The 27760-nt window shown below is 53.1% G+C and overlaps 2 protein-coding genes across 4 annotated transcripts in view; one reads left to right on the plus strand and one right to left on the minus strand.

The window, feature by feature from the left end:
- The window catches only part of MED15 (mediator complex subunit 15), a 64778-nt gene extending 54206 nt beyond the window's left edge, over window positions 1–10572 (plus strand). For all 3 annotated transcript variants that reach the window (XM_081801672.1, XM_081801673.1, XM_081801674.1), the window contains 9 exons: window positions 5535–5671; window positions 5769–5896; window positions 6111–6245; window positions 6337–6400; window positions 7260–7326; window positions 7861–8021; window positions 8126–8292; window positions 8775–8873; window positions 9562–10572. In XM_081801672.1, coding sequence (XP_081657798.1) covers window positions 5535–5671; window positions 5769–5896; window positions 6111–6245; window positions 6337–6400; window positions 7260–7326; window positions 7861–8021; window positions 8126–8292; window positions 8775–8873; window positions 9562–9698 — 1095 coding nt within the window. In that variant the 3' untranslated portion in view covers window positions 9699–10572. The remainder of the gene's footprint in view (window positions 1–5534; window positions 5672–5768; window positions 5897–6110; window positions 6246–6336; window positions 6401–7259; window positions 7327–7860; window positions 8022–8125; window positions 8293–8774; window positions 8874–9561) is intronic.
- Window positions 10573–11268: 696 nt separating this feature from the next.
- LOC102742526 (coiled-coil domain-containing protein 74B) overlaps window positions 11269–27760 on the minus strand; it is a 26816-nt gene continuing 10324 nt past the window's right edge. The window contains exons 2-9 of the mRNA XM_006744509.3: window positions 16543–16857; window positions 15355–15396; window positions 14295–14351; window positions 13168–13330; window positions 12153–12330; window positions 11989–12068; window positions 11837–11908; window positions 11269–11681 (exon numbers count right to left, since the gene is read on the minus strand). Of these exons, the coding sequence (XP_006744572.2) occupies window positions 11543–11681; window positions 11837–11908; window positions 11989–12068; window positions 12153–12330; window positions 13168–13330; window positions 14295–14351; window positions 15355–15396; window positions 16543–16857 (1046 nt within the window). The 3' untranslated portion in view covers window positions 11269–11542. The remainder of the gene's footprint in view (window positions 11682–11836; window positions 11909–11988; window positions 12069–12152; window positions 12331–13167; window positions 13331–14294; window positions 14352–15354; window positions 15397–16542; window positions 16858–27760) is intronic.

Consider the following 27760-nt stretch of genomic DNA (forward strand, 5'->3'; position numbering starts at 1 on the left):
CACAGCTGTGCTCAGCCTGCCTTGCCACCTTTATGCTCCTAGAAGTATATGTGGATGAGGAGAGCAGTTCCAGAGCATGCTGGAGTTCTGGAGTCTGCAGTCATGTTGTATGCTTAGAACAGACCTGACTTGCATCCTTATAGAGGTGTACCTGGGAGGTACAGAGTGCCAGGCTTCCCTTGCCTGCCCCGCCATGATTGTCCTTACAGAAGGAAACCAGTTCCCTGAAAGCCTGAGGAGAGGAGGATGGTTTGAGTTCAGGCCCTCAGAGGCATTTTGATCAGGCACTTTGACTCCTAAGAAGGAAAGATGCTACGAGCCGGCTTATGTGGACTCTTCTGTTTTAATGATGGTCAACTTCTCATAGTGACTCTGGTGGAGTGCTCTCTTTCAGAGTCTGTCCCCAGAGCCTAGTCTCCCAGAACCACCCCCATGGCCCATGAGGTCGGGCCCTGAGGGCTCTGTGGGCCCATCAGCAGATCAGAGGTTTGTTGAAGGAGTGCAGCCACCAGGACAGAGAGGGTCTGGAGGCAGCATTCATGGAAGCTCCAGTGGACTCTTGATGCCTACACAGGCCTCAGTGTTGTGGGCTGGGACATTTAGGCCAGGCTGCCCCGAGCCCCAAACACCCCTCACCCATGGGCGCTCCCTGTCTCAGAGGTGGCACACCCCTCTCCACTCGCCCACGCACTGTGTTTCTTTGGTGGGATCACTTTGTTTTCCCTCTGACCTCAAGATGATCACCACAGCCTTGGCCTGAGATGGGGTGCAAGTAGGAGCCCAGTTCCTGCCCACCACCCCCCAGCTGCCGCCCAGTCAAGCTCCACCCCTTTGGGCAGATAGCCCTCAGCACAGGTATTTATGGGGCAGCACCCAAGGGCTCCCGGAAAGCTTGGGGTCCTCTGAAGAGGACCACCTTTGTGAGGCACATTGTAATCACCGGTGACTTCCTTCACTGTGATTCTCAGCGTGACGGACCAACCTCACATGAGCCAAACCCAGCTTGTGTTTCTTGAGTGTATATGAATAAATACCTGGGTTTATTTTCATTTCAGTATTTTGGATAGTTCTAGTTATTTTCATTTGCTGGAGAAGATGGGAGCTAACTTTCTTTTGAAAAAGTTGAATGTTTTAGGGGCGCCTGGCTGGCTCCGTTGGTAGAGCATGTGACTCTTGATCTCAGGGTCATGAGTTCAAGCCCTACGTTGGGGGTAGAGTTTACTTTTTAAAAAAATTTTAAAAGTTTAGCATTCTGAATAGTTATGGTGGTGTCTTTTTTGTGGTAAAATGAAATCGAAGGTAAGCGGAGCTGTGCTGTCGATACTATATAACTATCAGCCATATGTAGGTATTTACATTTAAATTAGTTAAAATTACACAAAACTAAAAATTCAGTTCCTTAAGTTGAAGTTCAGTTACATATCAAGTGCCCAGGGGCGCCATGGGGAAGCCAGTGGCTCCTATACAGGACGGCACAGATTATAGAGCAAGTCAGTCTGTCATGCTGGAAAGTTCTGTAGCACTGTGCTGTTCTAGAGTTTACTGTGTGGAGTGTAGAAGTTACTACATGCGCTCCTTTCTGGGTGTATAAAGACTTCTGTGTACATCACAGTTTTTCAGAGAGGTGAATTGCTGGCTCTCCATTACTGGATGACATCTGGAATTCTTCCATGGCGTAGTCACTTGTCTAACAAATTGTCCTGTTGTGCATTCCGTGGGCCAGGTCCTTTTCTAGGACTCTTGAGAATAAAATGGTAAGAAGGTTGCCTAGTCGAATGGGCTTTCCATTTTAGCGGGTTTGTTGTGAGCATCCCAGATCTGCCAAAACTGTAAAGCGCCGTTTCTCTTGTCAGGCAGCCACATCTGTAACCCTAGCAGACAATCCCGCCCTTCCCCGATGGCCTGTCTGTGGCCACCATTGCCGCCCGAGAGCTGGGCAGTCTGTGCAAGGTGGCCACGGGCTGCCGGCCCCAGGCCCTGCGCCACGCCACCACACGCCACCGAGATGGTGGCACGGGCCTTCCTGAGGCCGGGGCGTTGCCATTTGGCAGCATGGTTATTGTAACCCTTCCTGCCTCCTGACCCTTAAGAGTTACCCCAGATTGCCAATAGCAGTTTCTCGCCGACTGGAGTGTGAGTTCTTTGGCATTGGCCTCCCTTTTGGTAGTCATGGCATAGAAGGAGGCAGAAGTGGCTGGAATCTGCTGGTAGAAAGGCCTCTGACAGAGCTCGCTAGACGAGCAAGTTTGTGCGGCAGGACAGTGGGTCCGTTAACCGAGGTGGCACTGAGGGCTGGGTGGGCTCTCATCTCAGCCACTTCTCTGCCCCCAGCCCTGCGGCATGTCCCATGGCTGCATCTTCATATTGTGGAGAGCACGTCATGACCCAACACCCATGACAGAGCAGGACTCTATGCTGGACGCAGTGCCCTGCATAGGAGTCCAAGGATGACATGGGGTCCCTGGCAGTGTAAGCAGGTGGTGCTACAGTGGGGTCCATATTCCTCTTTGCTCTGGAGAGAGACTCCTGGGGACATGTCACGTACAGGAGCCAGGAGGATGGGGCAGTTCTGGGAATGTCTGGTGGGTGTGGTGGTCCCGAGAGGGCTAGAGGGTATGGTGCCACCAGCCTCCTCTGAGGTTTCTGCATAGCACTTAGCTCCCCAGATGAGGCTTGCTGCCCTGCAGCCCAGCAGCCTGGCCCTGCCACCCACCTGTGCTCAGGCTGTGTCCCCTCTGCTTGAACCTTGCCTTCCCCACGTCTTCCCTTCAGGCTGTTGTGCAGGGTCTCTTCCCAGACACTTGTCCTTGCTCCCTAGGAGAGTAGATGGTGCTGAGATGCCTGAACTCCTCTGTTAGCCGTGTGACCTTGAGCAAGTCACTTCCCTCTTAATTCCCACTTCCCCTGTGTGATAGGCCCGTGACAGCGGGAAGGCGCGGCGTTAGTGTCACGTGGCGTGTGCTGGCCACTGTGACAGACATGCCTGTGCCTCTGGCAGAACACGCCCAGGGAGGGAAAATGCAGAGCTGGGGCAGCAGTTCTCCCCTCTGCCCCAGCAGCCAGCTGGACGGGACAGAAACCTGAAGACCGTGGCGGGGGCGGGGGGAGTTCTATCTCATTAGCTGCCTTGGTTGGCCATTTCTTTCTTGACAGAGGCCTTTGGGTTGCAGCTCCTCATCCTGCGTGTGTCTGTGGCGTCTCAGGATTTGGGAGGCCTGGAAGCCTTGGGCTGACTTGGGAGGGCATCCTGAAGGCCTGAGAAGGGGAATATGTTTGCTGCCAACTGAATCAGGCATTTTTTCCAGAGGACTTGTCAGATGTAAAGAGATCTGGATTGGATGTCGAAGGCCTAGGGGTTTCCTGTGGTGGCCTGGAGAGTGGCCGGGGGAGTCCGTGGCTGGACATAAGAGACAGGCTCACAGGAGGAAGCAGAAGCACTGAGCTTGGGCCCCGGGCCTGGGCAGGCCGCTGTTGCCTGTGTCCAGAGGACTCTAATGCCCAGGGGAGCCATGTGTGTTCAGTGGCTCCATGGAACCCAGAAGCAGAGGGTGTGGGGAAAGTGTACCCTGTTCCCCCGTGGTCAGAGTGCTGAGGGTGCCTTTTAAAATACAGCTTCAGGGGCGCCTGGGTGGCTTAGTCGGTTAAGCGTCTGCCTTCAGCTCAGGTTGTGATCCCAGGGTCCTGGGGTCGAGCCCCGCATCGGGCTCCCTGCTCGGCAGGAAGCCTGCTTCTCCCTCTCTCACTCCCCCTGCTTGTGTTGCCTCTCTCTCTGTGTCTCTCTCTGTCAAATAAATAAAATCTTAAAAAAATAAAATAAAATAAAATACAGCTTCAGACATTTAGGTGGGAAGTGAACTGTGCAGTGGCTTTGTGCTGGCCGTGGTGCCCTCACATGCCTCATTTCCCTTCAGAGGAGCACTAGCTTTAGATCACAGACAAGAGCCAAGCACCTTCTAGAAGGGACACCTGCCCCTAAGGCTGGGCCTCCTCCCTGGGGCAGGTGGGGGCAGGTGAGGGCCGTGCCATCAGGGAGAGGCCAGGGGAGGAGGTTTGAGCTCAGGCAGGAAGAGGGCATGTCAAGAGGCAGCTTCAGGGAGTGGAAGGCAGTGTGTGGCAGCAGGTCGGGGAGATGGCAAAGGGAGGTGACAGCAGGGGCTTCGCAGGAAACCACTCCAGGGAGAGTTCCCAGGCCTAGCACGCTGAGTCCAGGGTGTGGAGGCCCAAGGCCTGTAGTTCGCCCTCCTTGGCACTGTCTGCTTCTCGGCATGGGCTCTTCTGAGATGGCCTGTTCACCTTCCTAGTCCTGGGGGTTTGTTGGTACTTGGGTGGATTCTAGAGCCTCTTTTCCAGTGCAGGGGGCATGCCGCCCACCCTGGGACTCCACGTAGCCCAGCACTGTGAAGGCAAGTCCTGCCGAGGAGAAGCCTGCTGTACTCAGTTTGGCTCAGTAAACTAAGCTGCCGCAGGCCCCGTTTCTACCCTCGCTGGCATCAGTGTGAATCACCTGGGACCATTTTGCTTCACTTGGTAGAGCAACTGGGCCCAGCAGCTGGAGGCCTGAGCTTGCATGTTCCTGCCCCCCCCCACCCCCACCCCTGCTGCCGTGGCAGAGGAGTGTGTGGGAGGGAGGCGTGAAGCCATGGCCCCAGATGGCACCAGGGTCTGGAGTGCCCTGGGAGAAGCGCCAGAGTTGGTCTGCAGAACTGCACGGTCCAAGAGTTGGTGGGGGGAGGGGTGTGGGCTAGACTCCAGGAAGCAGGTTCTGAGGGGGCGCTCAGCATGTAGGAGCTTGACTAGGGTGTGGGAGAAGCCGCCTCCGCTGACCCTTGGAAGCCCTGAAGCTGGCAGGGCTGGTCCTGGCCAGGCCCTTAGGCCACCATTACCATGTCCTGGGCGAGGCAGCTCTGTGGGGCTCACTCTGCCAGTCGAGGGCAGGCTGCTCAGCCACCAGACTGAGGATCCTCAGGCCCCACATGCTGGCACGGGCTGACACAGAGGCCACTTTGCTCGCATTAAACATGAGACAGCCCCACCCTGTGGCCTGAGAGCTGAGGGGGCTCATGGAAGCATATGGAAAGATGGTCCCCTCTGTCACAGAGCGGGGTCCTCACTGGCACACAGAGGAGAATGACACAGGCCGGGAAGGCCAGGCGGCACCATCCAAGGCCATAGGCCTTCTCTGGCTCCCCACCTGTCAAACAGAAACATGGGGATGTCCTGTCCCAGCCCAGAAGCCTGTGGACTTCATGGTCTCCCCGCCAAGGAGCAAGAGCTGCCCAGCCTGGCCTTCCTGCCAGCAGCTCAGTCATCGTGGACTTGTTTGTGTGGATCCTCGGGGTGGGGGTCTGTGCCCGTGTTGGTATTCGTGGAGCAGGGTGTTCTGAAAGAAAGGGTGTTCGGGTGAGGCTGAGAGGGTGAGGGCGCGTCTGTGTGCAGATGGGGTCTGTGAGATGAAGGTGGGGCAGGGGGAGCCAAGCCGCCGCAGGAGTGAGAGCGTGTGGCAGGCGAGCAGGCTGAGCCCCCTCCACTTCCAGGTCAGCCAGAACAGCCTCACCATGCTGTCTTCGCCATCGCCGGGCCAGCAGGTGCAGACCCCACAGTCGATGCCCCCTCCCCCACAGCCGTCCCCGCAGCCTGGCCAGCCCAGCTCGCAGCCCAACTCCAACGTCAGGTAGGCCTGGCCGGGGTGGCGCTCCCCACCTGGCTCCCAGGGCGGGCCCCACCTTGTGCCCCAGCTCACAGGTGCACCTGCTTTTGCTTTGCTGCAGCTCCGGGCCTGCACCTTCCCCCAGTAGCTTCCTGCCGAGCCCCTCACCACAGCCCTCCCAGAGTCCAGTGACAGCCCGCACCCCGCAGAACTTCAGCGTCCCCTCCCCGGGACCTTTAAACACCCCCGGTAAGTCAGGCTCGGAGTGGGTGTGATCTGAGGACCAGAACCCATCGTGTAAGCCACACAGCCCTGCAGGTCGAGGTGCTGAGGTTCGCCCCTCACCCTCTGGAGGCCTCCGCTTGTAATGGGGTGGGTGAGCTCTAGAAGCCCCCACCTTGAGGGTTTGCAGAGAGCCCGGCCTTGTGGGCTGGAGCCGTGCTCACCATGTTGTATCCTGCAGTGAATCCCAGCTCGGTCATGAGCCCAGCTGGCTCTAGCCAAGCCGAGGAGCAGCAGTATCTAGACAAGCTGAAGCAGCTGTCCAAGTACATCGAGCCCCTGCGCCGTATGATCAACAAGATCGATAAGAATGAAGGTGCGGCCAGGGCAGGGGGCCCAGCGTGTTTGGGGGTGGGGGGGTAGGGAATACCCCAGGCACGTGTCTTAGTGGCCCCTCTCTGTCCCAGACAGAAAAAAGGACCTGAGTAAGATGAAGAGCCTTCTGGACATCCTGACAGATCCCTCTAAGCGGTGAGCTTTGCCCCCAGGCTCCTGGGGGAAGGATGGTGCTGTGCCCACGTCCGGCTGCTTGGTTAGCCCAGCCTTGGACGGGCATTTGATGGTGATGTGGAGTTTAGAGAAGGGGCCTTAGGGCTCCACTTAGGTGTGTCTGCTGGGGCTCCAAGCCCCTGGTCCCCTACCTTTTGCCCCACCCCTGACTTACCAGTGGCCTTGGGCCAGTGACCCCATATCAGTTACCCTGTCTGCAAAAAGGGTCGGCTGTGGCTCAGCTGGGTCGTCTAGGAAAATGAAACAAGATGATGCCCTGAGAAGCCCGTGTAAGGCAGTGGCTTCTCAACACAGCGCACACACCCATGCCTGCCAGTCTCAGGGCTGCTGTGAGCGCCAGAGCTTGGTGCGCTACAGAACTGTGCCCATGGACTGGCCTTTGGGCTGTGTCCCTCTCCCTGCCTCAGCTTAGGCTATGCTCCCTTGTAGAAAATCTTCTCTGTTCCATTTACTGGGCAGAATGCTGGAAACTGCAGAACTAGGCCTCTTGGATCTGGACCACCCTCCAAGCCCTCTTGGATTGATCTCTCATTGGGATTATAGGGCTGGGGGGCAGGGGCCTGACCTCTGTCCCTCCCCCCTGACCCATCACATTTATGCCCTATTCTGCCGACCAGGACTGGGCCACTCCTGGGGACGGGACGATCTTGCCTTATACTCTGGATCTAGGAACAGCTAGTCACTGGCTGGGGCTCCTGTGGAGGGTTCTGGTGGCCGAGGCTGGCTCCATCCACACCAGGGGAAGCCAGGCGGGCGGTGGTTGGAATCAGTGCCCCATCCTCAAGCACAGAGGGTCAGCCACATCCCCTCTCCCCCACAGGTGCCCCCTGAAAACACTGCAGAAGTGTGAGATTGCCCTGGAGAAGCTCAAGAATGACATGGCAGTGGTGAGTGGGGCACCATGGCCTGGTGGTGTTCAAAGGGCCGCAGGCATCTCTGGGGAGACTGGGACTCACCCCACAGCAACTCACAACCACAAGCTGGGAGAAGCCTTCACAGTCAGGTGTGGGTAGAGGGGGCACGCCGCTCAGCCTGGGGACCTTGCCCTGGAGTCTTCCTTCCGGTCAGGTCGGCTGTGGGGAAGGAGAGCATGTGCAGGAACATGGGAGAAGTCACCCTCCGGCTGTGGTCCTGTGGGTGTTCCCTCCATCCCCCAGGTTCACGGGCTTTGGTGTATGCCCATCTCCACCATTGCGCTTCCACCTGCCCGCGCCCAGCACGAGGCCAAGCCCTTGGGGGAGGGCTCTCTGGGGAAGGTCAGGGCTGCAGGAGGCAGGAGAATGCATGCAGGATCAGCTGTATTTGTCTCTAGGGGGCAGAGGTGGTAGGGAGGCCGTGGAAGTCTGGCTGTGAGGATGAGGACCTTGGGGTCTGGAAAGCCTCCCCAAGAGTGAGCTGCTGACCCCGCTGTCCTGTCCCAGCCCACGCCCCCACCGCCCCCGGTGCCGCCAACCAAACAGCAGTACCTGTGCCAGCCACTCCTTGATGCTGTCCTGGCCAACATCCGCTCACCTGTCTTTAACCATTCCCTGTACCGCACCTTCGTGCCGGCCATGACAGCCATCCACGGCCCACCCATCACGTACGTATAGCCCAGGGCTCAGCCTCGCACTGATGCTGGGCGGTGGGCGGTGGGCCGTGGGCCACAGCCTAGCCCAGTGTGGTGACCACAGCTGCCTCCTCCAGAGCCCCGGTCATGTGCACCCGGAAGCGTAAGTTTGAAGACGATGAGCGGCAGAGCATCCCCAACGTGCTCCAGGGGGAGGTGGCCAGATTAGACCCTAAGTTCTTGGTGAATTTGGATCCTTCTCACTGCAGTAACAACGGCACCGTCCACCTGATATGCAAGTTGGGTGCGTACTGGGGAGGCGGGGCTGGTGCTGTGGGAGAGAGAGTCCTGAACTCCAGCCCCAGGGCTCTGCCGCCAGCCCCGACCCCAGAGCAGGCCCAGCCCAGGCCCGCATGTTCCATCGTGACATGCCCTGGGCCTCCCACAAATAGGCACACTCACACCATACCCCGAAGCCCACCATCCCCACGTCCTTCTGGAACCTCACACATACCTGTCCTAGGATGTGCCTTGAGGGCTGAGCCCTGAGCCCACACACTCTCTCCTCTCACCGCCTGCCAGGGAAGCCCCCTCCCTGCCATCCAGGTATGGAGCCTGAGGCCCGAGGGAGATGTGGAAGCCTGGGAGTCAGAGCGACCTCCAGACTTTGCAGCAAGCCTCACCAGAACCTTTTGGGATATGAAGGGCCCTGTTTGGAGCAGGGCTGTGAGGCAGGGCAGGCTGGGGCCTTGGGCCAGATCACAGGCACAGCCACGTGTGTTACAGATGACAAGGATCTCCCGAGTGTGCCACCGCTGGAGCTCAGTGTCCCTGCTGACTACCCCGCCCAGAGCCCCCTGTGGATCAACCGGCAGTGGCAGTACGGTGGGTGAGCCGAGAGGATAGCCGTGGCGAGGCCTTATGGCTGCTGTCTAGGGGCCCTGGCAGCAGGGGTCAGCTCTAGGCAACCCGGGTTTCCTCTGTGCTCCCGCAGTGGAGGCCCCTCCTCCCCTTTCTCTGGCTGCCCCTTTGTGGACAGGAGTGGAGTTGCCCAGAAATCACTTGGAGAGAAAGGGGCTCTGTACCTTTGGTGTTCTTCTGTCCGTCTTGCATCTGCAGGGCAGCCATGTTTAGTGGGTGAGGAGTGAGCAGGCCCAGCCGCCCCTGGAGGCCTCTGCAAGGCTGATAGGGGAGCACAGAAGGAGCTAGGGCTCCTGGGGACCCATCTGAGTGACATGGCTTCAAACCAGAGGCCCAGAGAGAGCCCTGTTGATGGGGACCAGTGATCCTGCAGCTCAGAGCTGGTGCATAGGGCTGGGATCCCAAGGCTGTCCCTGAGGGAGAGTCCTGGGCTCCAGACCTGTCCACGTTCTAGTTCTCCACTGACGCGTGGGCCTGGGAGGGGAGCCCGTCGGCCACCCCGCTGTGTGTGGGAGATGGCATCCCTGGTCACACTGGCTGGGTGGAATGCCCCAGACGCCACCCCTGTGCCTGGGACAGCCCGTTCATAGAGAGTTGCTGTGTGGCCCAGTGGCAGGCCCAGCAGCACTCATGGCCCACTGCTCTGTTGCAGACGCCAACCCCTTCCTGCAGTCGGTGCACCGGTGCATGACCTCGAGGCTGCTGCAGCTCCCCGACAAGCACTCGGTCACAGCCCTGCTCAACACCTGGGCGCAGAGCATCCACCAGGCCTGCCTCTCAGCTGCCTAGCCACCCAGCCACTGGGGACCACGGGGAGAGCCGGCAGCCTTGTCAGGGCCACAGAGGACATGCACCCTCGTGTCGGACATTTCTAGGTGTTGGCTCCCTTAGAGAGCCTGGGCTTAGATTAGCTTTCCTGCTTTTATCTTCTGGACCTGCCAAACATCCTCCCACACTTGTATATGACTGGGGCAGGTGGCTGTGGAGCTGGCTGCATCAGTGGTGGGGTTGGGACGTTCCCCAGGGAGTTGGACACGCCACCAGCCCTGTGCGCTCCTCCCTGGGCTGCTGTCCCCTCGGCCTCTCCAAGGCCCATGTCCTTCCTCAGTAGCACGGGGGAGAACTCAGGGTCTTGCTAGAGCCTCTCGTGTGTGTGCACCAGAAAATACTTCCTGTTTCTGTAGGGGAACGTGGAAAGCATAGGAAACCCTGAAAACACACACAGAATTCTCTGGTCACGGTTTTGGGTTCAGACCCAGCCACTTTGGCACGTGGGGCAAGCCACAGGGAAGCTCCTGGATCCAAGGGCACTGGCCGCGTCTCAGAGGGAAGGTCGGCCTGCAGGCAGTTGCAAATCCCCTGCCATCGCCTGGGCCTCATACCTCATGGCATTCTCCCTTTAAGCCATGGGGGTCTTCTCAGCACTGTGGGGGGGGATGCCTGGGGAGCAGGGGCACCTGGGTGGACCCTGTCCCAGCACCGTGCCCACTCTTGGGTCAGGGCGGTGTCTTCGGGACATGACGTCCTCAGAACCACTCCAGAGAGTGAAGGCTCCTGACAGGGCATCAGCCCACCGGCCCTCTGGCAATGAGAGGTTTCCCCTTTTCTATGTGCACTACCGTGTCATCTGTGGTTCTTACAATAAATTTATTATTCCTGTGTTTGTCATGAATTTGTCACTGTGTCCCCTCCCCTCTGAAAGTCTGGGGACCACTGTCCAGTGAGGAACGCTGTCGGGGCTGAGCCAGGTTCCCCACCTTGGAGATGGCCATGGACGCCCAGGCCTTAGTTCACCCTTTTTTGAGTGTTAGTGCCTCGACCTCACCCAGGTTTCTGGCCAAACTCCTGCTGCCCGGAGACAGAAGAGGCAGAGATAAGCACTGAGGAAACGGCCAGTGGGGCCTGGAGCACGGTCCTGCCAGGGGCGGAGGGACGCGACACTGCCCGCACCCATGAGCCTTAGAAAGCTACGGTTGTGAGGCCCTCGTGGGGTGGGAGTGTCACAGGGTGGGGGCCCAGTGCCCTGGAGAGGCCCGCTCTCCCGGGACCGAGGCCCTCCCCGGGGTAAGGCCGGCTCGGCAGGATGGCTCCTCAGCTGTTTGTCCGTGTGGAGGCCGGCCGGCGCCGATGGGGGCAGAAGGCGTCTCTCCCTGTGCCCAGGGCCAGGGAGCCCCCTGCACTCTGAGAAGGGAGAGCATGCCGGGCCCCACACGAGCCGCGAGCCCCCCCCCCCGGGGACCGCCCTGGCAGGCCCCTCCCCCTTGCAGGGAGCAGAGCTGGGGACGCAGAGCGGCGCAGTGATGCCGACAGCAGTGAGGGATGAGACGCCCAAGTGGAGAAACGAGCTTTACTTCCAGTCTTCAACAGGGTAGGGTAATGTTTATTTCATAACGTGTTTTCCTGTAAATGCAGAATAGCAAAATACCGAGCAAGAAAATAATTTCCCAGTTCTGAGACCAAGTACTTTATCTACAACGAGTTTTGTTTATCTGGAATTTCGCTTGGCCTAAACGTATTAGAATTCTTTGGAAGTGCTATCTAGAGAGGGGGAGCGTCTCCAGCGGAGGGGTGCGGGGGAGGGGCACGGGCCTGGCCGAGACCTGCCGCGCAGACGCAGACGGGTGCCCCGGGCCTCAGAGCACAGAGCGGTGCAGCCGCCGGCTCTGCACCACCTGCAGCCTTTTCTGCCGCTCGGCGAAGTTACTCTTCAGGGTCTGCTTCAGCGCCGGCAGGATGGAGCGCTCCGCCACGGGCATCGGGCTCAGAATCAGGCTATTGGGGCAGAGGGACGTCACTGCAGGCGCCATCGGGAGCAGGAGCCGAGACGTGGCTGGCAGTGCGGCCCCAGGCAAAGCACTGAGCTGTCCCGGTCCCTTCCGTCCGGGGCTCGGAGGCCACCCCACCTTCCCCCTGCCGGTGGGACTCACCATTTCTTGGGGACGCCCTTGGTGGGGACCTTGGGGAGCTGCATGGCTCCCGGGTGAAGGGCCTCCTGGTCCCTGGTGAAGGAGTCAGCAGTGAGCCCAAGAGGAGCAGACCTTGCTGTGGTGGGGGGGGGGGGCTGCGAGGGGTCACTCACTTGGGAGAGCTGGGCCCAGCCTCCTCGGGGGCAGCCTTGGGCCTCTGATTCCCTTCCAGGAGGGCCTTGAGGTGCTGCAACTGGAAGGCAGGGAGAAGAGGGGCAGTGGGCGGGGCCCGCGGAGGCACTGCCCCCCCCCCCCGCCCCCGCAGCCCGAGCCTCACCTCTTGGGCCTGCAGGAGGTTGGCATTCCACAGCTGGCGGATGACCACCTCACACTGCTGAAGCGTGGTGGGCTTGCGCAGGTACAGGGGCAGGCTCATCCCAGGGGGCTGCTTGCCCTTGTGCTGGCTGCCTGCTGCAGAGGCGGCCACTGCCCTGGAGGTCTCCCCTTCTTCATCTCTGGAACAGTCACTGCAGCAGCCCAGAGCTAGCCTGCCAGGATTTGTTCTAACCACCCGCCACCTCTCTCTCCGGCAGCACCCGCACCAGTGTGAGACCAGTGTGGGGATGAGGGGTGTCCACGCAGCCTCCTCAGGGCCTGGTTCCCTTCTGCTGACCAGGGTGGTCCTGGCACCAGGTGGGGGGGCCCTCCAGTGCCAGCTGTGACCTGGGCCCACCCCTGCCTCCTCTCTCAAGGTGCACTGAGGGTCAGATGTGGTTCAAGCTGCGTGGCTGCCCTCAGCCCTGACCCCACACCTGTGGGGCTGGTTGAGAGAGAATCTAAGGACTGTGCCGAGAAGCAGGAGCCTGACCTGCTGGTTGCCCTACCCAGGGGACAACGGGGTCTCTGTTTCGGAGGCAAAGTCCAGGTTGCTTGCTGCTTTCCAGGGAAGTCCCAGAAACTCAGGTGTCAGCGCCCCGGTCTTACTCTGGCCTGCTGGCTCCATGCCTTGCCCAGGCCAAGCACCCTTCCCAGGGGTGAGCCCAGGAACCCGACTTAACTGTTCTCTTGGTGAACAAGTTAATTTAAAGGCCAAATTACTTTGTTTCATTTCTGTGAGAAAATGTTTTCGGGGCTGCTTGTTGGCACCCTCATATGGGCTCAGGTCAGCACAGGGACCCTGCAGACCCTCAGGAGAAAGGGGCAAGGCAGTGCCCACCAGATGGGCAAGCCTGGAGCGAGTCTGCTTTCACTCAGGAGAGTGGCCCATTTGGAAGGGCAAAGCAGCTGGCTGGTTGTAGAATGTGAACCTACTAAATGGGCGCTGTGCCCACGGGGTCCAGGCGAGTCCTTACTTGGCCGGCCCCTGCGTCCCAGGGGCTTTGTCCAGCTTGCTATTGTGAAACAGGGCAGCAACTGGGCTCTCTTCTTCCAGGTCCGTCTTCTGGGGAACGTCAGCTTTCGAGTCTTGCTTCTTGGAGAAGCTAAGCTGGGTCCTGGCCTTTCCTTGAGAGCTGGCTGCAGCCAGGGTAGTCACTGTGGGCATCGAGAACCAGTGCCCAAGTCCACCCAAGGAGTGCCCGCCCTTGCCTCAGTTTCCGCCTCGTAAAGGAGAGCTGGTAGACCCGAACGAGGGTCTGAGGGCCTGTGGGTGGTGCCTGCTGACTGCGGTAGAAGCTGGCTCTGTGAAGCAGGCCCGCCCCACATGTACTCAGGGAAGGCCAGGGCTGGGGGTGGTCCCACAGCTGTTCCCGGACTCTGAAGCAGCACCCCATTTTGGGCAAAATGACACAGAATGAGAGCTCTGGGACCCGGCCTGCACAGGTTTCCTTTCCAAGGACAAGGCCCACTGCCTGCCTGGGCCCTGCGTAGAAAGAGCGAGGGCTGCCCCTGTGAGGATGCCCGGCCTCAGGAAGGCAGAGTGGGAAGAAGAGGCTATCGGCTCCTTCCCTCTGCAAAGGACACCACAAGCCCAGAACTCTAGGTAGGGCCATCCCACCTGCTTCCTGCCTGCTTGGGGGGGGCGGGGGGAGACAAGATGAGCAGGGCTTCTGCCTGGCCACCTGTGTGCCACCTCTCCCTGGAAGACAGCTTAGGGAGGCTCAGAGGCTCCTCTCTCTGTATGCCGGGGTGCATCTGCCGTAGGGCCTTGTGCCCCACGTTGGCATTCACTCCCTTTGTAGCCAAGCCCACCAGGCTTTTGTAGCCTCCCTCTGGCCAGCCTGCGGTCCTGTCACACCCCGCCTCAGCCCCTTCCTGCTGGTGTCAGCTCACGGCACCTGGGGGTCACCCTCCTTGGCTCCCTTCAGCCACCCACAGAGCCTGGCAAAGGTGCTCCCCTGAGGTGTGTCCAGCAGAAGACCACCAGGGGTTTACAGCAACCTGGCCAGCGCCCCACACTGGCCATTGGGCCCCGGGCCCCAGTGGGGCATGTGCCCCTCCCCTGACCCTGCGTTCACGGAGGGTGCGGGTGTGTGCTCACCTGACGTCGAATTTGAGACGGACTTGATGGACTGAAAGCTGGAATTGGAAATGCTGCCTGTGGGAGAACGCACAGGGTCAGCTGGAGAGCCTTCCATCCTAGTGTCCCCAGACATTTCCGCCCCCCCACCATGGGTGAGGGGCTGGCCACCTGTGCCCTCCTGCTGGCCCTGCAGGCCTGTGTATTCATGCAGAGCCAAGGCCAGGGGAAAAGTGATTTCTTGAAGGGCCATCCAGAAAGCAGTGGGCTTGGGCCCAAAGAAGCCCCAAAGGAGGATGACCTCTTCTGATGTCCCACTAGGTGCCACAGGACTGGGACCACTAACAGGCCCTGCCACTTGCCAAGGACAGGTCTTGCCCCGACGGAGGAGGGCCCACCACCACCCCATTCTCTTTGTCCCCTAGGAAAGGAGCCCTGACACCCCCCAAGACTGGGGTATTCCAGGCTAGCACCACTCCAACTTGGCCCCAAAGGTAAGTGGGAGAGAAGGCCCAAGACAGCCTGAGTCTCCCTGGGCTGGACTGCGGGACATGCAAAGTGGATGGGCTACTATCAGGATGAGGTAGGGCCATGGGTAAGTGGCTGTAGGTCTCTGTGTCTCTACTTCCTTCCCCCAGCCCTCTTGGTCATTGTGGAGTGGCAGAGAGGCTCCCTGGAAGGACTGTGCCCAGAGCCTTCTGTGCCAGGAAGTGATGGACCAGAGGCACAGGGCTGGGGCTGCCCAGGGCTCGCCAGCATTTTAGAGGGAGCCTGGGGCCTGCCATAGCAGCAATCCAAGGAAGAGAATCCCTCAGAGCAGCAAGGCTAGGGAGGGCAGCTGCTCTGCCGGCTTCCCAACTGCACATACCTCAGGCCTTGGGATCCCCGAGAGCCCCACCTGCTGTGCTTGCGTACACAGCCACCCAAACCGTGGCTGGGGGCAGTGGCGTCTGTCCAGGTCCCCCAGGACCCCTCCCCACTGGGATAGGCCAGTGCGGCTAGCTGGGTGGACACAAGCCACCCAGGGGCTGCTCCAGACATCAGCAACTTCCCATCAGGCACCCGAGGGCCTCATTCTTACCTTTCTTTGGCTTCTGATTCATTATTAGCTTGTAATGGAGATCTGAAAGCAAACACATGCTCTGGTCATTTTTGAAGGTGCTGCCACTTTGAGAGAAGAGGTTTGCTTTGCCCTGGGCACTCCCTTCCTGCTGAACCCCTGAGAGACTTCACACATGACCTTGGCAGCCAGGACCCTGCCCATGGGCCAAGTCTTTGCCCTGGGTGCCCTAGGACCAGGAATCCCTCTGGCTGTTCCTGAGCCAGAGCCTTTGGGTGAGAGCCTCGCCAGAAGTCCACCCATCTGCCCATGACATCTGTAAGGCACCCTCTGCTAGGTGGGGCCCCCGCTCCAGGAGGACAGAGTGAGTCAGGCTGAGCGAGCCCTCCAGGAGCCCCTAGCCATGGATGGGCAAACGTGGTCAGAGCAATGATCGAGTGACCCCCAGGACGTGGGCAGGCCACATCCAGGCTGGGCATCAGGGAGGGACAGGGGTGAGACTCAAAACTCCTTATGTCAAAAGGGGGGATTCCTGACATAATGGATACCCCTTGATCTCACACTTAGCACTTCAAGTAAAGACAGCAGGAGAAAGGTGGGGAGAAACTGAGGAGGACTCCGTGGGCGGGGGGAAGGAGCTCCAGCTAAAACATAAGGGAGAAGAGAGAGGGAAGCAGAGTAAAAGGCCTCAGGTTCTGCTTCAGGCCTGGCCCATGGTGGTGAGGAGCCACCAGCGGGGCCAAGTTAGGAAGCCCCTGCCCTGAGGAGACACGTCTGCACGGGAGATCTGGATAGTGCGGGGCATTGTAGGCCCTTGATTTGGGTGCGTTTAGTTTGTGAAAATCACTGAGCTGTATGCTGGCACTTTTTACTTCCACAAAGTTTTTTAAAACAGGCGGGCCTGACTTGCCTAGAGACGAGACTGCGGCCGGGCTCACTGCGGGAAATGCCACAGACGGGATGGCCCTGACGCACCCCGACCCCCAAGACGACCCTGGTTTGGGGCCGGTGGCGGGGGAAGAGAGTCCGAGCCCCGCGTGGCAGGACCCGGGGTGGGGCTTGCTGCCCTGTGTCCTCCTTAAAACCTTGCGTGCTCTAGAGTCCGCGCGTGTTTCTGTGCTGGAGGCGCCCGGGGGCGGCAGGTCGGTGTCTCCCTTGGGCCCCAGCCGCGGTGGACGCCCCACCCGCGGCCCCGCCGCCCGGACTCACCCTTGTTCTCCCGCTTGAGGTACTCGATCTCCTCGTGGAGCTTGACCAGCGTCTCGGAGTGCTGCTGCTGCAGGAACAGCAGGCTCTTCTCCAGGTCCAGGACCCGCTTCTGCGCGTCGCTGTGCCCAGCCTGCGCGCCGTGCTGTCCCGGGTGCTGGAGGACCGCGGGCGGGCGGGGGCGCGGGCGCGACGCGCCCCGAGAGCCCGGGATCCCCGAGCTGGGGGGCCGCTGCCCGGCCGCCGCCACGCCAGCGCTCATGTAGCCGCTGCCGCCACCGCCGCTGCACGCCCACTCGGTGGCTGGGCTGCCCCGGCCTGGCGCCGCGTCGCCAGGGAAACGGGCGCGAGCGAGGGGGCGGGGCGTGTGCCGACCGGGGGCGGGGCTTGTTGGGGGCGGGGCCTGCGTCAAGTTCTACGCTGACTTAAAAGGCATCCTCTGAATTGAGATCATCGTCTGCCTTTACAGTAGGTCTTAATATCTAATTTTGTATGCTTGCTTTAATAGTTCACTTTTTGAATAGATGATACGGATTACAGATTCGAAAATCAAAAAGGTTGAGTTTCCACTTCCACTAATTACAAAACCCTCTGCTTTATGAAATGTGGAGAAAATATATGAAACAACTGCCTAAAAGCAGTGGAGAAGAACAAGCACACAGAAAGTGGACGAAGGCAGCTCTTGAAAGAAGAGCTGCTTTTCCCCGAGGGCTCTCTCCAGTCAGCCCGACCTCAAACAGGAAGCCACAGGCCCACTGGCTGAAGAGGCAGAGGATGGGAAGGCCACTGCAGCTGGAAACTGAGGGGGCAACACTGGGAAGTTTGGAGCCTCTGCGGGTGAGGAGCCGAAAGCTATAAACTTCAAATATGTGGCTGGCCTGAACTGCCCACGTGTGGGCACAATTCCAGGGCCTCCAGGGAAGGACAAAGAGCTGGAAGGCCAAAAGCTGAGAAGAGATTCATTTGCTACCAGTTCCAGGGGAGACCAAGTTTGGAGTCTGACAGAGGGGCCTGGTAAATGCTTCAGTTTTCCTTCTAAACCCCAAAAGGGCCACACCTTGGGAATGAAGACTATGTTCTAGAAATGAGATTTGCCCTAGAACTAAGGGCAAAATCAAAATATATCCGCCCTCATAAAACTTAAAGCGCAGCCTTCACAAGTTTGCGGTGATGTTCCATATTTCAACCATCTGAAGAACAAAACTCAACATTCTTCAGAGAATTATAATAGAACCCAGAGTCTCTGTGTCACATCATCCATGATGCCTGATATAAATAATAAATACTGGACATGCAAAGAAACAGACAAATGTGACTGAGTCAAGAGAAAAAATCAAAAAAATATTCAGACTCAGTCAACAGAAATAGATCTGCAAATAATTCTAGATAATAAATTTATAGGAAAGTACTTTATAATAAATATGATTAAAATCTACAGAAAAAAGGTGGCTGTAGTGATTGATCATGGAGAGGTTTTGTTTTGTTTAAGATTTTATTTATTTATTTGACAGAGAGAGAGAGGGAGAGTACAAGCAGGGGGAGTAGGAGAGGGAGAAGCAGGCTTCCCACTGAGCAGAGAGCCCAACGTGGGGCTTGATCACAGGACTCTGGGATCATGACCTGAGCCGAAGGCAGACGCTTAACCGACTGAGCCACCCAGGCTCCCCATCATGGAGAGTTTTTTAAATGATTGATAAAGTATTGGGGGAAAAAAAGGAAATCCTAGAATTACAAATGTATCCGGACTTCTGGTTTCCTGGTCTGTCATTGGAAATCATCACTCCCATCCAACACAAGAAAGAAAATAGCTGAGCAAGCTGAAGAGTAAAAACTTTTCTTGGATCCATCGGAGAACTGAGATCAGAGGACAAACTGCTGCCCCAAAATTGGAGAGACAGGCAGGAGAAAACAGAATCACAACACGCTGGAGCAGAAACCTCTATAGGAACCACTACCAGGGGAGGAAGAGCTAAACTCTAATTGATGAATTGCTGGTGTGGCTCAGTGTGGACAAGTTTGAAAGTTTAAAAAAATCCAAGGGGGGGGGGGTCCAATTTTAAAGGGCCCTCACACCTTTGTGAGTTTAACCTTCAGGAGTCCTACCAGATACGCATGAGGAAGAATGGGGAAAAAATCCCTTTGTGATTCCAGCAGGAGGAGAGTGAAGTAGCCATTCTGAAATATTGCTCAGAGCATTCTGTTCTTCTTTACATGGCTTGCCGTCAAAAGAAACTAGGATGGCCCCAAATGCCAAACCAGAACTGGAGGAAAAGAAATACCTCTCTAGCCCCCTCTAGCCTTCCCTCTCTCCACACCTTTCCACCACATCAGTGGGGCTCCTGTATAAAAATGGGATACAGGGCGCCTGGGTGGCTCAGTTGGTTAAGCGACTGCCTTCGGCTCAGGTCATGATCCTGGAGTCCTGGGATTGAGTCCCGCATCGGGCTCCCTGCTCGGCAGGGAGTCTGCTTCTCCCTCTGACCCTCCCGACTCTCCCCCCTCTCATGCTCTCTCTCTCAGTCTTTCTCTCAAATAAATAAATAAAAATCTTAAAAAAAAAAAAATGAGATACAAGTGAAAGAATTGCCCAACTGAGACCTAATTTTAAAAAGAAGTTTCTAGAGGGCGCCTGGGTGGCTCAGTTGGTTAAGCGACTGCCTTCGGCTCAGGTCATGATCCTGGAGTCCCGGGATCGAGTCCCGCATCGGGCTCCCTGCTCGGCGGGGAGTCTGCTTCTCCCTCTGACCCTCCTCCCTCTCATGCTTTCTGTATCTCATTCTCTCTGTCTCAAATAAATAAATAAAAAATCTTTAAAAAAAAAAAAAAAAAAAAAAAAAGAAGTTTCTAGAAAAACCCAGAGATAACAAGACAAATTGAAGGCACCAGGGGAGTATTTTGCCTCTGACACTATGGCTATAGCAAACAATAAACATGGACTAAATCCTAGCAAGATAAACATAAAATTTCAAACTAAAGGTCTATTTACCTCAGTTTCTTCCACACAATGCATCATGTCCAACTTTCAACAAAAAATTACAAGGCATACTAAAAGAAGAAGAACACAGTTTGAAGAGACAGCAGGCATCAGAGCTAGTCTTGGATCTGGCAGAGATGTTGGAATTATCAGATTGGGAATTTTAAACAACTATGATGAATATGCTAAGGGCTCTAATGGAAAAAGTGGACAATATGAAAGAACAGATGGGTAATGTCAGCAGAGAGATGGAAACTCTAAGAATAAAAAGGAAATGTGAGAAATCAAAAACACTGTAACAGAAGTGAAGAATGCCTTTGATGGGCTCATCAGTAGACTGGACATGGCCGAGGAAAGAATCAATTAGCTTGAAGATATGTCAAGAGAAACTTCCAAAACTGAAATGTTAAGATAAGAATGAATGAAAAAGAACAGAACATCCATAAATTTTGTGACTATTACAAAAGGGGTAGCATTTGCATACTGGGAATACCAGAAGGAGAACAGAGAAAGGTACAAAAGAAATATTTAAAGCAATAATGACTGATAATTTCAAAATATTAATGAAAGACAACAAATCACAGATCCAGGAAGCTCAGGGAACACTAGGCAGAATAAACACACAAAAAATCTACTCCTAGGCATATCATATTCCAACCAAAGAAAATTAAAGACAGAGAAAATCTTGAAAGAAACAAGAGGAGAAAAAACCACGCACCCAAACAAACCTTTATCTATAAAGAAGCAAAGACAGAATTACATTGGACTTCTCCTCAGAAACCATGCAAGCAGTGAGAGAGCGGAAGAAGATATTTCATGTGGAAAGAAAAAAGCCACAAACCTAGAGTACTGTATCTAGCTACATTTTCCTTCAAAAGTGAAGGAGAAATAATAAAGACTTCCTCAAACAAAAACTGAGGAACTTTGTTGCCAGTAGCTCTGCTTTGCAAGAAATGTTTTTTTTTTTTTTTAAAGATTTTATTTATTTATTTGAGACAGAGAGAATGAGAGAGACAGAGAGCACATGAGAGGAGGGAGGGTCAGAGGGAGAAGCAGGCGCCCTATTTATTTTTAAAGTAATCTCTACGCCCAACATGGGGCTTGAACTCATGACCCCAAGATCAAAAGTCATGTGCTCTGGGGCGCCTGGGTGGCTCAGATGGTTAAGCGTCTGCCTTTGACTCAGGTCATGATTCCAGGGTCCTGGGATCGAGCCCATCGGGCTCCTGGCTCAGCGGAGAGCCTGCTTCTCCCTCTCCTTCTGCCTCCCCCGCTGCTCATGCTCTCTCTCTGTATTTCTGTGTCTCAAATGAATAAGTAAAATCTTTAAAAAAAAAAAAGTCATGTGCTCTACCTACTGAGCCAGCCAGGTGCCAAGAAACCCACGTTAAATATAAAACAGATAAATAAAAAGAAAAGGGATGGAGAAAGATATACCATGCTAACACTTATCAAAAGTGTTATATAATTTCAGAGAAATCCAACTTCTGAATAAAGAAAATTAACAGAGATAATGCCAACAAAGTGGCATTACATAATGATAATGATAAAGGAGTCATTTCTCCAAAAAGACATACTGTAACAGCACTCCCAGCTGGTCTTAAGGTTAACACGCTGGTTGCTTGCTGACTTAAGGCCGTTGGTCTGTAAGAGAACTAATTTACTTTCTTTGAGATTAGCAGAAAACTGGTCTTGGGGAATAAGGGACCGGAACAGGGGACATTCCCACACCACAGAGGTTAGCAAGTCTGTTTGAAGCCCTCTTAGCTTTCTGATCAGCACAGTAGTCTTTTAGCAAAATGTTTTATCCTTTTTAAGGTCACACAAATGACTTTACTGACGCTTCTTTGAACATCTGTAGACCTTGCCCTCCTTTGCAGTAAGAACAGAGTACTCTTGCACAACCCCTGGGTACCAAGGAACAAGACCTTCTTTGACAACTCGGAGCACTGAGATAATTCTGTAGCTGACCTCATTGAGTCTGCACGGAATCAAGAATGTCACAGACCACTGCGCTCCCTTAACTGATAAAAACTCCTTTCAAAATCTCTGGGACAGGCAGAAAACTTGGAGTTGACCTTTGGACAAGAGTCCACCTTCTCCCCAGGTGGCCAGCCTCCTAAATAAAGCTCACATTCCTTTCCAATCAAAACTCTTCAAAACAAACAAAAATAACAACAAAAATCCCTCATCTCTTGAGTTTTGGCCTTTCCAGCGAGGGGCAACTGAACTTGGGGTTCAGTAACAACACCAACCTTTAATATGTATGAGCCTAACAAGAGGACAGCAAAATATGTGAGGCAAAAACTAATAGAACTTCAAGGAGAAATCAATGAATCCACTCTTATGGTTGGAGATTTCTTTTTTTTTTTTAAAGATTTTATTTATTTATTTGACAGAGAGAGACACAGCGAGAGAGGGAACACAAGCAGGGGGAGTGGGAGAGGGAGAAGCAGGCTTCTCACTGAGCAGGGAGCCTGATGCGGCGCTCGATCCCAGGACCCTGGGACCACGACCCGAGCCGAAGGCAGACGCTTAACGACTGAGCCACCCAGGCACCCCATGTTTGGAGATTTCAATGCCCGTCTATCAGTAACGGACAGATCCAGCAGGCAGAAAATTAGTAAGGACATAGTTGAACTCAACAGCACCATAAATCAACTAATTGACACTGATAAAATACTTCATCCAACAACAGCATCCAAACATTCTTCTCAAGTTTATATATAACATTCACCAAGATAGATCACATTCTGGACTATAAAATACTCCTTAACAAATTTAAAAGAATAGAAATCATATAACATATGCTTTTAGAACACAAAAGAATTAAACTACAAATCAATAACAGAAAGATAGCTGAAAAATACCAAATTACTTGGAGATTAAACACATACTTCTAAATAACCAATGGTCAAAAAAGAAGTCTCGAGTGAAATTTTAAAAATATTTTCAACTAAATGAAAATACAAGTTAATGAAATTTGGGGGAGGCAGTTAAAGCAGTTTGCAGGGGGAACTTTGTAGTTCAGAAGGCATAAAATATTTTTTAAATTGTTCTTAACCTTCAGTTAGGGAAGATCTTCTTAAATAAGATACAAAACATAGGAAGCATAACAAAGAACACTGATAATTCTGACTTCATAAAAATTTCCTGTGCCTTAAAAAGATAAAACAGACTTAGAAAAAATATTTGCAACATACATAACAAAGAAAAAATTAATATCTAGAATACATCACTGATTCCTATCTATTATTAAGAGACAAATAATATAATAACAGATAAAATTTAACCCCATAAAGTGATTAAGGAACAAGTGAATGAAATTACATTCAAGAGAAGCTAGAAAAGAAATGGGCGGCGCCTGGGTAGCTCAGTTGGGAGTCTGCTTCTCCCTTTCCATCTCCCTCTACCTCTCCCCCCAACTCCTGCTCTCTCTCTCTCTCTCTCAAATAAATAAAATCTTTAAAAAAAAAAAAAGATGGTACCAGGCACCTGAGAAAAGTTACTTCTTATTGAAGCAACACAAACAGTTGACGGTTTTAACATGATAGTTTTTTAACAAGGCAAAAGGAAGTCATTGTGGAACAGAGTTTTCCTTATCTGGCAAAGGAAATATACACATTCTTCTTCAGAAACAAATTTCTTGGGGCGCCTGGGTGGCTCAGTTGTTGGGCATCTGCTCAGGTTATGATCCCGGGGTCCTGGAATCAAGCCCCACATCAGGCTCTCTGCTCTGCGGGAAGCCTGCTTCTCCCTCTCCCACTCCCCCTGCTTGTGTTCGCTCTCTCGCTGTGTCTCTCTCTGTCAAGTAAATAAATAAAATCTTAAAAAAAAAAAAAAAAGAAATTTCTTTGGGACCAAATTGGAGGGATTTAGCCTTTTGGTGGTTTGGATACAAAACAATGATTTATTGAGTAGAATGGATGACGTCTTCAAGAATACTTTTTTTTTTTTTAAAGATTTTATTTATTTATTTGACACAGAGAGAGATAGCGAGAGCAGGAACACAAGCAGGGGGAGTGGGAGAGGGAGAAGCAGGCTTCCCTGCCGAGCAGGGAGCCCGATGTGGGACTCGATCCCAGGACCCTGGGATCATGACCTGAGCCGAAGGCAGACGCTTAACGACTGAGCCACCCAGGCGCCCCAAGAATACTTTTCCTAAAAGACAGGCAAGCCAGATGGATGTTCATTTTATCCTTTTTCCTTTTAAATTTATATATTCCTTTAATAAAATTAAGAGATAATGAAAATCTTTTAAAATCTACTGCTACAATGGGGCACCTGGGTGGCTAAGTCAGTTAAGCATCTGACCTTTGATTGTGGCTCAGGTCTTGATCTCAGGGTTGTGAGTTCAAGCCCTGCATTGGGCTCCATGTTGGGCATGAAGCCTACTTAAAAAAAAAAATCGGGGCACCTGGATGGCTCAGTCGGTTAAGCGTCTTCCTTCAGCTCAGGTCATGATCTCAGGGTCCTGGGATGGAGCCCTGCATCTGGCTCTCTGCTCGGCAGGGAGCCTGCTTCTCCCTCAGCCTGCCGCTCACCCTGCTTGTGCTCTCTGTCAAATAAATAAATAATAATCTTTAAAAAAAAAAAAAATCTGTTGTAGAAAGGCTTCCGTCTTCCCTGCCACTATTCACAACTCCCCAAACATAAACCCTACATATCTGGGGGCTCTTTCTTCTTGTTACCTCCATAGCTTTTAATGATGTGCTTAGCTATCATTTCTTGATTTATCAAAATGAGCCACATTGACTGGCTCCCTGTTCTAATAGATGAGGATTTAACTCACTCTTATCACCAATTTCACATTCCAATACAGTCCTATTATTATTCTTAGCTCCTCTATTATTTATATTTGTAATCTTACACCTTCATTTTTGGTTTTGCCTTATTCTACAACAAATGAAGTGTAGCCAAGAGCTCGTGAAAGCATGATGTTGTCAATGCCTCCGTTTGGAATTCACTGGTCTTACTGTGTTTCCCATCACTCTAAAGCTTGCCTTGATAAAATGGTGGAATGGGCTTTTGAAGAGTTGGTTATGGTGCCCGCTGGGTGGAATCACTTTGTGGAGTTGGCATAATGTCCTGTGAGATGCCCGACATGCACTAACCAGGGAGTAACATAGAGTGAAATTTCCCCATAGCAAAGATCCAAAGATTTTAGGAATCAAGGGGATAGAAAAGGGAGAAGCTCCTTTCGCTATTACTAATCTAATGACCTACAGCAAAGTTTTGGCTTCCCATCCCCACAACTTTGGGTTCTGCTGGTTTCCAGGTCTTGGTTCCCAGGGATGGGAAAGGGCACACTGGTTCTACTGAACAGGAGGCTGAGACTGCCACCTGGTGACTTTGTCAGGCAAATAAGAGGGTTGCTCTACTGGTTGGGATGACTGGTCTTGATGATCAAGGGTAAATTGCCCCCACAATGGGAGCAAGGAGGAATACCTGGCACCCAGGAGATTCTCTTGGTAATCTTATTTAGCACTCCCACTATCTGTGGTAAAAGTTATGGAAAACTATAACAACCTAAAACAGGCAGAACCATGGGAGGCACAGAAACTTCAAGAATAAAGATATGTTCACCCCACCATATTACCCCCATTACCATCACCAAAAATATGACTGGCTGAGGTGCTTGCTAGGGACAAATAGAACAGGCGGTGCAAGAACACCAATCCTGTCATGTGACCAATCACAGAAGCAAGCATGGTAGTGGTTAAAGATGTCCTGTGTCTTTTGTACCTGATACTTTTCTTTTTCTCCTCTCATTCTCATGCTACCTGATAGTATTAATGTGTAAGTCATGATTATTTCTATATCTCAGTAGTAAGTTATAAGGGGGCGCCTGGGTGGCTCAGTCGGTTAGGTATCTGCCTTCGGCTCAGGTCATGATCCAGGGGTCCTGGGATCGAGCCCCGTGTTGAGCTCCCTGCTCAGCGGGGAGTCTGTTCCCTCTCCCTCTGCCCCTCCCCCGACTCGTGCTCTCTGTCTCTCAAATAAATAAATAAAATCTTTAAAAAATTAGTAGGTTATAGGACAGCAGAATCAAGGGCGCCTGGGTGGCACAGTTGGTTGAGCATCTGACTCTTGGTTTTGGCTCAAGGTGGTGGAATCAAGCTCCTCGTTGGGCTCCGTACTCAGTGCAGAGTCTGCTTGAGTTTCTCTCTCCCTCTGCCCCTCCCCTCTCTCTCTAAAATAAATAAATAAATCTTTTTAAAAATAAAGGATAGCAGAATCAGAAAATAAAGGAAGATTTGTTCAGGGATGGATAAAGAGGAACTTTGGGTTCCTCTTTGGGTTTGGCTCTAGGAAGGATAGCTGAATCATATAATGTGAAAGCATGGTGTTCTGAATACCTTTACTTGGAAGTGAAATGTTGAAAAGGAGTTATTTGGATGCTGAGCTGGCAAAAGAATAGATTGTGCTGGGTTGGTTGTTAGCACCACCACCATTCATTTTTAAGGCTGAGAACTATATTTTCCAGATTCTCCTTTCCCATATGTTTTTTTTTAAAGATTTTATTTATTTATGAGAGAGGGGGTGGGGAGGGACAAGCAGACTCTGCACTGAGCGTGGAACCCGACGCAGGGCTCAATCTTAGGACCCTGAGACCATGACCCAAGCTGAAACCAAGAGTCAGATGCTTAACCAACTGAGCCACCCAGGCACCCCTCCCATATGGTTTTGGGGTAGAGTAGGCCAGAGAGGAAGTTGTATGTGCTTTGGAAGATGGATGTGAATCAGTCACAGGCAAGTGTGTGGGTAGACAAGAGATTCACACTGGCTTCCTGGAGCACTACCCTCTCCATCACTGAATTCTGAGATGATCGGTAGAAGCTTCTCAGAGATTCTGAAGAACCTCAATGCTTCAGGCTGAAATCTTTAGCATAGCTCCTTTGAACTTGGAGACAGCTCCCATGACCTCTGCTCCTTCGGCTCTTCCAACACTCATGGAAGTTTCTAATTCTATATTAAATTCCTGTCATGCGCAGAATACATAATGGTCCTGGCAGTACTCTGACTGATACAAGATTCTAAAAGCTTCCTGAGGGGCGCCTGGTGGCTCTGTCGGTCAAGCATTTGCCTTTGGCTCAGGTCATGATCTCGGGGTCCCAGGATTGAGCCCCATGTTGGGCTCCGTGCTCAGCGGGGAGTCTGCTTCTCCCTCTCCTTCTGCCCCTCCCCCCTGCTTATGTGTGCGCTTTCCCTCTCTCTCTCTCAAATAAATAAAATCTTTTAAAAATTTTTTAAAAATTAAAAAAGAAATAAAAGCTTCCTGAGAGGGCACCTGGGTGGCTCAGTTGGTTAAGCGACTGCCTTCGGCTCAGGTCATGATCCTGGAGTCCCTGGATCGAGTCCCGCATCGGGCTCCCTGCTCGGCAGGGAGTCTGCTTCTCCCTCTGACCCTCCTCCCTCTCATGCTCTCTGTCTCTCATTCTCTCACTCTCAAATAAAAAAATAAAACCTTAAAAAAAAAAAAAAGCTTCCTGAGAGAAAAGGATAGATTGCCTACAAAGAATGAGCAATCAGCATGGCATTGAATTTATCAACAGCTCCATTGGATGCTAGAAGAAAATGGAGCAAAGCCTTCAAAAGTTGAAGGGAAATTGATTTCCAGGTCAGAATTCTCTATCCAGCTAAACAATTAATCAATAGAGTAATATAAAGACATTTTCAGACATGCAAAGTTTCAAAATTTTACTTTTTGTCCATTTTTTCTCAGGATGCTGCTGAAGGATATGCAACATCAAACTTAGGAAATGGGGGGAAATAAACAAACAAAAAGGAACAGAAAGAGGATCTGGGAAACAAGGAAGCCAATGCGGGAGAGAGGTGCCAAGCATTTACAGGCTGATGGTGGAGGAAATCCTAGCATGGTCATTGTGCGAGAGGCCTGGAGGCCAGGTTGGCCAGACTGGGCATGAGGATCGAAAGCTACAGGAGCCCCAAGGGGAAAACAAATGGAGTCAGCAGTTTGTCTGATGCGTTTGTCCACATTGGGAACATTATTCCACTCTATGGGAAAGTTCAGGAAGATTTAGTAACAGTACATAGAAAATGAAGCAAATGAAGGGGTGGGCCAATTACAAACTCCTAGAAGAACAAAATGTATAAGAAGGGAATATAATTGTACTACACTACATAGCTCATCAGTGAACAGTATTTACATCATCCTAGTAATGTCAATACTAAATATCAATTTCACCAGAAATTATGACACACTGTGGAGGAGGGGGTCATGTG

Source organism: Leptonychotes weddellii, chromosome 13 (genome assembly GCF_054177405.1).
Source record: "Leptonychotes weddellii isolate Sample4059 chromosome 13, ASM5417740v2, whole genome shotgun sequence".
Classification (NCBI taxonomy): domain Eukaryota; kingdom Metazoa; phylum Chordata; class Mammalia; order Carnivora; family Phocidae; genus Leptonychotes; species Leptonychotes weddellii.